The sequence below is a fragment of the Rhipicephalus microplus genome, chromosome 10, assembly GCF_043290135.1.
Source record: "Rhipicephalus microplus isolate Deutch F79 chromosome 10, USDA_Rmic, whole genome shotgun sequence".
Lineage (NCBI taxonomy): Eukaryota > Metazoa > Arthropoda > Arachnida > Ixodida > Ixodidae > Rhipicephalus > Rhipicephalus microplus.
The window spans coordinates 88,335,354-88,347,571 of NC_134709.1; the positions used below are offsets into that span (position 1 = coordinate 88,335,354).

Here is a 12,218-nt window from a genome sequence, read left to right on the forward strand (position 1 = left end):
AGTGTGTCCGCCACTAGCAGATGCTTCCCAGGAACATATTGCAATTTGATATCAAAAGGCATTAGCCTCAAGAAATAGCGCTGCAATCGTGGCGGCATTTCACTCAGGTTCTTTTGTGAAATAGCAAGCAAAGGTCGGTGGTCTGTTTCGACTGTCACTGATAACCCCAGTACGAACTCCCGGAAACGCTCACAAGCAAACGTCACGGCCAGCGCTTCCTTTTCAATTTGGGCATATTTTGTTTCAGCCTTTGAGAGCACCCTTGAAGCATAACCCACTGGGCGCCAATCTTGGTCATGGAGTTGAAGAAGAGCAGCACCTACTGCAAAGCTTGATGCATCAGCTGAGAGTTTCGTTTGCTTCAATGGGTCAAAAACTGCGATCACTGGAGCCGATGTCAAAGCCTTAATAAGATCTTTCCATTCTTTGTCATGGTGAACTTCCCATATGAATTCAACATCATTCTTTATCAATGACCTAAGGGCGTCAGTTCTTTTTGAGAGATTAGGTATGAATTTGCCAAAGTAATTCATAATACCTAAAAACCTTTGAACTTCCTGTTTACTCGACGGCTTTTGCATGTTGGCAACGCATTCAATGAGACTAGCATCGGGTTTTATTCCTTCTTTGCTGATACAATCTCCCAGGAATTTAACTTCGGCCTTCGCGAACAGACACTTTTCTTTGTTCAGTGTCAGGCCAGCCTTTCTCGCTGCCATCAGTGCTGCACGCAGGCGTTGATCATGCTGCTCTTTTGATGCACCCCAAATTAAAATATCATCGACATATACGCGTGTGCCCGGCAGGTTTTCAAACACTTCCGTCATTGCCTTCTGAAATACTTCGGGGGCGGACGCGATACCAAATGGCAGGCGCAAAAATCGGTATCTTCCGAACGGCGTGCTAAAGGTGCAGATCTTTGAAGTGTCTTCGTCTAAGGGGATCTGGTGAAACCCGCTATTGGCATCAAGCTTGGTGAACATCACCGCTCCTGCCAGCTCTGCTTCTATTTCTTCACGTGAGGGTAGCTGATAATGCTCGCGTTTAAGGCTTCGATTATTGTACCGCGGGTCTAGGCATATTCGCATGCGGCCATTCTTCTTCATAATAAGAACAAGTGGACTCACCCAGTCTGACGGCTCTTCCATTTTGCATATGATGCCCTGCGAGACCATCCGGGCCAACTCCTGCTTAAGTGGCGCTCGCAGTGCGTGTGGCACTTTCCTCGGCGGCATGATCGTGGGGCGCGCATCATCCTTCATTGCCAGCGAATATGGTCTACGGATGCAGCCCAGACCGTGGAATAACTCCGGGAACTCGGTGACCCAGTCGGTGCTAACGTCACTTCTTGAAGATACATCGTGAACGCGGGAAATCAGCCCGAAACGTTCTGCTGCATTCAATCCGAGTAGGACTTGCTTGCCTCTCTTGACCACAAAAAAACTGATATTCTCTTGCTGCTCTCCTAGACGTAGTGGCAGACTGATAACGCCCAAATGATGTATTTTGCTTCCTTCGTAGTTAGTAAGTACTGTGGTCGATGGCCGCACCATGGTCGGCAAACGCATCCTGCGAAAGTACGAGTACGGCAATATGTTCGCTTGCGCTCCTGTATCCACTTTCAGTTCTGTCGGGTGCCCGGCAAGGTCCCCTGCCACCGTCCAATCCTGATTTTTGGACACGTTTCTGATTTGTACCGTGAGAACTTGAATGTCTTCATCGGTAGCGTCCGAGGACTCCTCCAGTGCATCTTCTGTTGCAGCGACGCCTAACTCATGAACGCCGCGTCTACTCCTGCAGCAAGCTGCAAAATGGTTTCTTTTGTTGCACAGCGTGCACGTTTTTCCAAACGCTGGGCAGCGTCTTGGTCCGTGAATCTTGCCACAGTAGCCACAGCGTCGACGTTGTCCGCTCGTACGAGACTGTCCGGCAGCGTTTGCAATTTTTTCGACTCTCTGCACTTTCGCTTCGCTTTCAAGAGCCCGGTTCTGCGTTGCTGCCAGTTCCGCGGCTTTGCAGATTTCTACAGCTGATTCTAGGGTTAAGTCCTTCTCCTGAAGCAGGCGTGCACGTAGCTTCTTGTCGACGATACCGCACACTATCTGGTCCCTCACCATCGAGTCCCTAAGTTCGCCAAAATTACAAGTCTGTGCTTTCAACTGAATATCGCGCAAAAACTGTTCGAAAGGTTCACCATCCTGTTGTTGCCGACTGCGCAGAACGTACCTCTCGAATGTCTCGTTGCACCGAGGCGTGCAGTAGTCTTCGAAGGCTTTGACGATCGAGTCATAGTCCTCTCGTTGTTCTGCTGATAGAGGTAGGGTGTTAAACACTTCAATTGCCTCTGGGCCCGCGACGTGTAGAAAGATGGCAGCCTTCTGTGCTGGCGTCCGTTTCTTGTTGGTCTCAGTAGCTTTGAAGTAGAGTTCGATTCGTTGGCGGAACTTTTTCCAGTTGTCGGCCGGAGTATTTGTCAGTACAAGTGGCTCGGGTGGTGGTAGGCAGTCCATCTTCAGCGCAGGGTTCGACTGTTACACTTCTGACACCATGTTCTGCTTTACGCGCTCAGCAATGACACAACCACACGAGACGCTAGCTAGCAAGGGACTGTTTATTGATGGCTGCCGCGCCGCGCGCGCGCCCTCTCTCAAGGTGGCCAGGTGAGGTGGGATCATCCCGATTTATTAAGCGGTGGCCCGCCTGGTACAGGCACTGCAAATCCAGGAGTACGACATTCGTGTCATCTATCGCAGCGGACGCAAGCATTCTGACGCCGACGCCCTGTCGCGTTCGCCTTTACCTCCCGACTCGGCCTGCGGAACCACTGGTATCTCCATCGCATCTTTAGACCTCGGCTCCGTTACCAGTGAACAACACAAGGACCCGTGGATCGCTTCTCTTTTTACCTGTCTTTCTGGATCGTCAACCACTGCGGTACCACGATCTCTCCGACGTCAAGCTGCTCATTTCGCCATTCGTGATCGGCTACTACACCGACGCAACTACACCCCCGAAGGTCGTAAGTGGCTCTTGGTTATCCCGCGCAGCTTGCGATCACAAATCTGCGCCTCCTTTCACGACGATCCCCAATGTGGTCCTGCCGGAGTTTTCAAAACTTACGAACGCATTCGCCATCGCTACTACTGGCGCGGAATGTATAATTTCGTTCGAAAATTCGTTATGGGCTGTCCTGACTGTCAACGTCGCAAATTACTGCCTTTCCACTCGTCCGGTGCGCTTCAACCGCTTCCGTGCCCTGCTAAACCTTTCGATCGGATCGGAATTGATCTCTATGGCCCTCTACCGACAACATCAGATGAAAATCGGTGGATTATAGTCGCTGTGGACCATTTAACACGCTACGCTGAGACCGCCGCCCTTCCAAGTGCCACTGCGCGGGACGTAGCATCCTTCATCCTTCATCGCTTCATATTACGACATGGTGCACCTCGAGAACTACTAAGCGATCGAGGTCGAGCCTTCCTATCAGAAGTCGTCACGTCTCTGCTTTCTGAATGCCATGTTGTTCATCGCAAGACCACAGCATACCACCCGCAGACTAACGGGCTCACGGAAAGATTTAACCGCACCCTTGGCGATATACTCGCCATGTATGTGACATCCGATCATACTAACTGGGGTCGCATTCTTCCATTCATTACGTTCGCATATAACACCGCGGCACAGTCTACCACTGGATTTTCACCTTTCTTTCTTCTTTATGGACGCGAACCATCCCACACCATCGATACTCTCCTTCCATACCGTCCTGACGCATCCGAATGCCCATCTGTGTCCGAATCTGCCCGAAATGCGGAAGAGTGCCGTGAACTCGCACGCACCTTTACGTCTCGAGAACAACAGCGCCAGAAAGAAAACAACGTCGACTCTTCACAAAGCCCCAGCTATTCCCCGGGATCACTTGTATGACCGGCTGTTCCTTACCAAACCCCCGGCATTTCCTCAAAACTCGTTCCAAAGTACGGGGGTTATACCGCGTTTTGGAGCAAACCTCGCCGGTGAATTTTCTCATCGAGCCACTTTCCCCATCTGACGACATGCGCCGGCGTGGACGTGACATCGTCCACGTCGCCCGCCTTAAGCCATATTATAGCCCTCTGCCTCCAGACTCTTAGGTCGCCAGGATGGCTCTTTTTCGGCGGGGGCAAATTGTGAAGAAGAAAGAGCGTCGTTGGCAAGCAACATCGCCACCGCTTGGGTACTGGGTGCTGGGCTTCGCTCGCTCGGCTCGTGCTGATCGTCGCCGGCATCTGCTTGACCGTTGCTCTTGCACGATCGTGTTTCTTCGTAGGACCACTGTCGCAACAGTCGTCAATAAACCCTTTTTCACCGCGCTCTCTTTACAAGGAGCTGTCTGCCCCTCACCTGGCTTTACACAGCCTCCATGATCAGCCCACTGAGCGACGTTGTCTAGCGGCGAGCTCATCATGTGACGTCATGACGACGACATAATGATGAGGTTGTATATTTTGGTGATAATTCACATCTTCATAAAGTCATAACGCAACGTTATCCCGCGAACATGATATTTTGGATACTCGTGTTCTAGCCGATCTCAGTGACTGCAAATTAAGGGCAGGAAGAATAGTACCCATATTCATGAGCGCCAAGAAGGCGGGACACCAACAAACACCCGTAGGTAGAATACGCCGCTTGTAGAGCTTCCAAAGAGAAAGTTGCGAAGAATAAGAAAGCAGGGGTGAAGCCAATGAGAGGGGGGAAGGCCAAAACCTTCTCGGAGTTTTGCACTTTTGCTCGGGAGGAACCGTACCGATGACGCGAAGTTAGCTACACCTCCGGCAATGATTGCGCTTGTGCCATATTGCTTCCGGAAGCACCCGTTCTGTGCTCCTATAGGGGCGCGGCCACGCGTGCCGGACCATGAATGTCATGCATAGTACACCGTACTGCGAAGCGGATGCGTGTGCGGCCGCTGTTCCCTATAACAGTGACCGCGCCTCTACATACATAAAGCATGGTAGACCTCTCCCCCTCTCCCTCAGGCAAAATATTTCTGGCTACGCTACTGATAAGAAGACAGTCATTTTCCCATGCTGGCGAAATGCTTAGTGGAAAATCGATTTTCCTAGCCGCTTTAATAGAGAACTAATTTTGCAAGAATACTTGGCTATGAAACACTGTTTAGGTGATGCCTCCATACTTTTAAATAAATCGTTATTCTAGGCTTCAAGAAAGCCCTGTCACATTCCTTCATCCAAATCGTCTTCGTTCTTGCCACCACCATTAGTCACCCCCATCATCATCGTCCTCATTTATAGACATAGAAAGTAGAAGAAGAAGAAGAAGAGAAAGTTCACCTCGACGTTCAGATAAGACGTTCAGACGTGTTCGGATCCAAAGCTTGCAAACGTACGTGAAAAAGAAGGATCCTCCACGCACCAACGGCGGACATGCGTCTGACTCGGCGTCCCGTCGTGGCTTTTCTGGCCTCCGCGGCAGCAGCGGTGGGCGCCCTGGCCCTGGTCGTGCTGCTTGTGCGCAAGATACGCGTCGTGCTCGCAGGCGAGGTCCTGTTGACCGAGGAGCGTGCCTCGTACACAGTTCGACTCGAGAAGCACGTCTCCGTCACCCACGACGTGCGCCTGCTCCGGTTTGCCCTGAAGAGCCCCCACCAGGTGGGTGTATCGCTTTTCGCGTCGCAACCTAGCCTCCTGAAATAACCACACGTGTACGCAGGACTCGCTATACTAGCACTTCAAAAAAATCGAGGAGACCCACATTATGAATCTAGGCGTTCGCTAGTGCACTGACGCGTCATCATTCTTGTGCCTTGAGAAATTCCGTGTTGACATTACGTTTTGCTGGGCTGATGAAGGGAATATCGAAGGCAACATGGAAACGCGTGGTTCTGATCTGTTCCGTCAGGTGCTGTAACATTCCCAGCTACTTAATAAAACCGTCTTCTCTTTCAATTACTGTTCGTGGCAGCTAGTTGGTGCTTGTCTTTAAACATATGGTCTGATATTGTATAGCATCCAGTGTAACTTCTAACATTAAACAGAATCGTTGATTTCGCGTGTGTTATCTTCAGAAGGCAGCTCTCTGGCGCCCGCTCCTTCGTTGAGCTGCGCTGGCGGTGTCGGCGTAACCAATAGAGCCAACGAGAATAAAAGAGAGACCGCCCCCAAATAGCTTTCCACGACGGGAGCGAGCGAACTGTTGTGTTAGCGTCTGCATTGTCTCGTGCCTGCTCGCGCTATTTGACACCATGCAGTTCCCGCGGAAGGATTTGAAAAAGTGTGATGTCCTCGAGAAAAAAAAAGCCATGCATTGGTAGACGGTGCACGAAGGACGATGAAGCCAACGACGGTTGAAGCCAAATTGGCGTCAACCAATTATGAGCGTGTCCACGCCTAGTCTACGAGGGTGGGTGACCACAGCGATGTTTGCAGAGTGACCACGCGATATTTTTTTTGGAATTCGCTGTTGAGCCATTGACTCAGAAGACGTCCGTCTGAGCATACGCAACAGGAGACATCACGGCGCGTGACGTCGTCATGAGACGGGGGAGTGTGCAGAAAGCGTTGTGTACAGTACTGTATATTTCTCGCACAATGTAATCAAGGGTGCTTGGACAAGACTCGTGGCAAAGGTAATTGCTTGTAACTTCCAGAAGCTTGGCTTCCGTGTGGGCGAGCACGTGCTGCTGTACGCGCGCATCGGTGGCCGGACGGTGATGAGGCCGTACACGCCCGTCAGCCGCGTGGACCATCGCGGCAGCTTCGACATCATGGTCAAAATCTACGCGGCGGGCATGTCCAGGAAGTATCCCAATGGTGGCCTCATGAGCCAGTACTTGGACAGCCTCAAGCCGGGAGATAAGATGCAGGTACGTACGTGTACCCACTCAAGCCTCGTGGCAGCATTGGAGCAGAACGTAGGCACGAAGCGGACGGTTAAAATATAGCCACTTTTATATAATTCTGAACCCAAGACAGCTTCGCGCTTCAGGAGTTGAGGCAAAATGTGCTGAGAAAACGAACACGAAGTCGAAGTGCATGAGTGTTGGTGTTGGCGCGGAAAAGAAATAAATCGTTCATAATTATGTACCTCTCAAGCGCCGTGTTTATTCCGTTGTGAACGCTGCCGTTCGAAATTCCTGCTCCCTCTTGATATCATCTTCTGCTTGCGTCGCGCAAATTCCGGTTCATGTCTGACTCTTTTAATACTTTTGGTCCACCATGCATGGAACGTTCAAATGCCTGCTACCACTCCAAATTTTATTGCTCAATCGCCTTTATATCCCACTTTTGTTTGCAGTCAAATTTGTTTTTAGGATCCTTACCATTACCCACTTTCAATCATAACCATTTCGGAGAGACGAACTTAGTGAAGTTTTGACTAACTTTCGGCTATACCTAAGCTTTTCATACATCTTCAATGGACTGGCACCTCAATGCATGTAGCTTCTTGACAAAAGAAATAAACGTCTAAAGCCCTTCTTCGAACGTGATGAGCCAATGCGCCCACTATGATGTGACCAGCCCACACCACCACAAAAAGATGAATCGAGCACACCTTCCTGAACAACTCTAAACCTAATTGACGCAACCTCTGCAAAAACTGACGAATGTACCGGGGACGTTAACTGGGATCTTTAATGTATACTGCAAGTGTGACATACATGTGAAGAAAATAACGAAGTTAAAAAGACAACTTGCCGCAGGCAGGAACCGAACCGGCAACCTTCGGATTGCGGGTCCGATGGTCTTATTAATTGAGGTACGGCGGTGGTTGTTCTCTCACCGACTATGTCGAGTACTTGCGTGCATGCAAACCTGGGAGTGTCAGTATGCATGGCTGGCGGCCATCACGAGAAGTATGGAGCAGCTTTTTTTTTCTGGCAGTAGGCGTCACTCGCTAACGTTCACTATGTTATCCTCGGCTCCATTATCTGCTGATTTTTATTAAGGTTGTGACAAACAGGAGAAATGAGCTCCCAAAACTTCCCTTCATTCACTCAGAGCGAGGGTCTTGCTCCAGAAGACTTGCTGCCTTGAGGTGCATGGTATGCGAGGGATTAATAATCAGCTGCCAGCTCGTAATATAGTCACGTGACACATGACGACAAAATGCAGTAAAAAGTGTCCCATACTCGCCATAATGGCTGTTATCGGCGTTGACTGACACTCCAACGTATATATATTGGGCAGCGGAATGACCGCCACTGTAGTTCGGCTGGTGGAGTATCGGGTGCGTTAATTGGTGGTCACAGGTTCAGTCTTCACCGGTGGCAAATGGTCGTTTCGCCAGTTTTTTTTTTCGCAACTACAGCACAATAAATATCACTACAGATAAAGAGGGCACTTGACGTCTAAACCTGCCTGGGCTCAAGTTATCTGCTTGTTTTCATTATGGTTTTGTCAAACAAACGAAACAAGCTCATGCAAAGTTTATTTCTCCATTCTGAAGAGTATTCGTGATTTCATTAGCAAATTCAAGGCTTCGCCAATATCCGATTTAAACAAAAGGTGGCTAAGCAAAAAAAAAATCGAACAGAATTAAGCGTCGCTACAAGAAATAGCGAGTTGGGTGAAATGTGAAGTGTGAACATCGACATCAGTTCTTCTACATAGATTTAAACATAGCACGAGAGATCTGCTACTTTAAATAAATTTGATATTCGTAATGCAGAAGCATAAAAAATTGTGGTCACTCTCGTCTAACGCGGTGCTTTGCTGCCGCAGATCCAGGGACCCAAGGGTCGCTTCGTCTACCAAGGACGCGGCAAGTTCGCAACTGCCGACGGACATCAGCTGCCGCTCGTCGCTCGACTGGGACTTGTGGCGGCAGGGAGCGGCGTCACCCCGATGCTGCAACTGCTGAGGCACCTGCTCGCCGACAACGCGGACCGGACGACGGTCATGATGATCGACGTCAACTCCAGCGAGCAGGACATCATCGCACGCCAGGAACTGGACGATTACGCGAAAAACCACGCTGCCTTCAGGTTGGTATGCACTGAAATGCCTCTCGACACTGGCGGCCACTTCGCGAAGGATTCGGTGAAGGGCCCATTCTGCGTCGGTAAACATGCGAACTTATGCAGCTGCTCACTTTGTTTACGTGCTTGCAGCTGATGGTGATAAAATACGTCTGAGCAATTAGTAAAGGGTGGGCTCTTAAAACACTCGCTCAACGCACCAACTACTTAGACACTCCAATAAAACACGCCCTTAAAACACTCACTGCCACGCAATATTACGCGCACCAAGAATATTTCTTCCATCATATGATGCTCTTATGCTCTTTTTTTTCGAAGCAGTTCAAACAATGGTGTTGGTCTGTGGTAAAACACCTGCTTGCCACACCAACAGCCTGGATTCGAATCACAATCTAACTGAAGATATTTTAATTTATTTCCGACTTTCTTGGTTTTTTCATCTCCGACGTGATGGTTTTTCGCTCAGAAACACCGACGGAGACACCAAAATTTCTGCGAAAGAAAGCTTTGTAATGCCACTGCGTAACAGAGAAAAAGTGATGTTGTAGCTTTGCAAACAGGCTGATGTTTTGTGTTTGTTTTTAAATATGAGAAACTCAAGGCCCGTTAATTGCGGTTCTGTCCTCCCGAACGACAAGATTAATCGTTTGTGGTGATTCTTCGGCTTTCTGAAGTAAAAACCTATCATGCCTCGTCTGAGTGAAAACTAGCCGTTGGTGTTGGCGTCAACACGAGTGTTCAAAAATAATCACACCACCTTCCCAAAGGGAACCCTGATAGTATGCGAAGCAGCAGCGTTGCGCATCGGTGGCATCACGGGTTGAACGGCGCTAACACGGGTGCTGCGGTGAGCGCGTGAAGATTTGTGAGCGGTGATCGTGGTAATGGAGCGAGCAGCTGTAGCAGCAGGTGCTGTGAGCGAACAGACGAGGGGCGGCCGCTGCGGGTGCTGCGGTGAGTGGGCGGCAGGTGAGGGAGAGAGTGACGTGAGCTTGCACTGTGAGGGTAGCAGGACGTCAACGCGCAGTGGCGGCGTGACCTACTTTGCACCGCTCCAACCACTGCGACGTGCGGAACGCATTGCGGCGCGTTCATGTGGACGCACGGAGAGACAGCGTTACACAGGCTAGTCAAAGAGTTGTTTCGCATCAAATAATTATGTGATGACAAAATCCGGACGCCAGATATTGCCTAATTTTGAGGCGTCACATGACAGTCCTGGCAGAAAACCACCATGTGATCATAGGCTGACTAATCTCAGAGTCGTTGCAAAACACTGAGGTACATATAGTTTGCCATGCCTGCGATCTCTGAGGCAGCATGAAACCACTTAAGGTGGCCGAGGGGTGGGGTGGTCAATACAGAGTCCTTAAATGGTACTATCGACTGAGACAACGACGACAATTGTTCTCGCCTTCGAGTCGCCTTTAGTGACCTTAACATGGTCAAGTAAAATTAATAAACCTGCTCGCCTGCTCCTAAAAATGGCGTTTTTTTTTTCAGGCATAAATGAAGAAAACCACCCTCAAAAATCAAACTATGGTGCTACAATGCTTTTATAAGACCAAACTAGGAATATTCTAGTGTCGTTTGGGACCCGCGTTTAAAGAAATGTATTAGGAAGCTTGAGATGATTCAGAAGAAGGTGGTTTACTTTATTTTTAATGCTTTACAGAGAGACGCTTCACCAACAACAACCATGGGCACCAGTAAAATTCCTGCTTCACAATACCGAAGAACAGTTAGCCGGGCAAAATTTGTACGCTCTTTGTTTTCGTAAATGTAACATTAGTCTAGAAACTTACGTAAGAACTTTTAAGTAAGAAATTTTAAATTTTTACGTAAGAAATTTTAAGGCTAACTAGACATACATACACTTGCACTCTTGAATGCTTTGCACGTACTTACTTTTCGTTAACTCCTTTTGTCATGCCATCTCGGAACGTGTTACCTTTCGACGTGTTCCGTGAGAATGAAAATCCTGACTTTGAGAACATGTATCTTTGTTTTTAACCATGCAACAGGAGCTCTCTAGATTGTCTCACGTTGCATTTTATTTGCATTCTCTAGCTGCGATTTGCATTACCATGCTCTTATTTTATTCTATCTATTTGTTATGATGTGTTTTATTGCCTTGTCAAGTCTTATTGTTCAACTTTGTTTCCTACTGAAGTTCCACAGTAAATTAATTTTTATTATGCCCCCATACTTGGTCTTTCGACCGCAGTAGGCCATCAGAGAATAAATAAAACTAAAAAAATTAAACGAACATGTTAATTTTGCCTTCCTATATGTTTCAGTTAAAAACAATCAATGATGTAACCATGCATTATTTGGCTGCTTCCAGGGTTCAATATATATATTACCTAGTGAACATTTTTAAAGACAATTTGATTCTCTGCGCGCAGCATACGTCATGTGCTGAGCAGACCACCCCCGTACGAAGGCATGTTGGAGTACGTACCCGGTCCCCTGAACCAGGACATTCTCACAGAGCACCTTCCACCGCCAGACTCTGACACGATGGTGCTCTGCTGTGGACCACCCCGTCTCATCACCGAAATATGCGAGCCAGCACTTAGAGACATTGGACACAGGGCCAGTCAAGTGCTCTGCTTTTGAACGTCCGTAGTCGGATCTGAAGTATGGACTGTGCCTTCGTGGTTCATGACTGAAGAAATGTTTTATCTGAATGGTCGAGTTTGTTGACTTAAAATCAGACACTGCAGTAGGCAATGGTATTAGAAAATAATCAGGTGAATTAACAAGTGGTATGAGTTAACTATGAATGACTGACATATTAAACTATATACAGAACTGCTCGGTCAATCTTCACAATCTTCAGTTTTCCTAAAGTTGAAAATAATGACATCACAAAGCATGAAATAAATTTATGACGTCACAATAAGTTGTAACTTGATGTGAGCATTTGATGATATTTTTTGCGTCACTCGTTCCTTACGCCATCGGATGGTCGCACCGACGGTCAAATTATGGGTGTGGTGAGGTACCTAAGGTTTTCGCTTTAATAATCGAAGCTTTGCAATGAACGTTGAACCACCAGCTGGCAAGGAGCGAAAGCGCGACCTCACTCGCGAGAGACACCGCCGACGCATGCGGTGTCTGCTAGCGAGTTTAGTGAAAAATATGCAGCCCGTCCATGAGGCGATATATGATAATACAGTGAAGCTGCTTGTACGAATATGAAATGTTCATTGAACGATTACGGCGA

General features: G+C 48.4%; 1 protein-coding gene across 1 annotated transcript; it reads left to right on the forward strand.

The window, feature by feature from the left end:
* Nucleotides 1-5,335: 5,335 nt before the first annotated feature.
* On the forward strand, nucleotides 5,336-11,901 carry LOC119183677 (NADH-cytochrome b5 reductase 3-like). The gene is made up of 4 exons (XM_075874716.1): nucleotides 5,336-5,657; nucleotides 6,656-6,871; nucleotides 8,730-8,992; nucleotides 11,395-11,901. The coding sequence occupies exons 1-4, from the start codon at nucleotides 5,433-5,435 to the stop codon at nucleotides 11,606-11,608; spliced, it is 918 nt and encodes a 305-aa protein (XP_075730831.1). The 5' UTR covers nucleotides 5,336-5,432; the 3' UTR covers nucleotides 11,609-11,901.
* The last annotated feature ends 317 nt before the right edge of the window (nucleotides 11,902-12,218 follow it).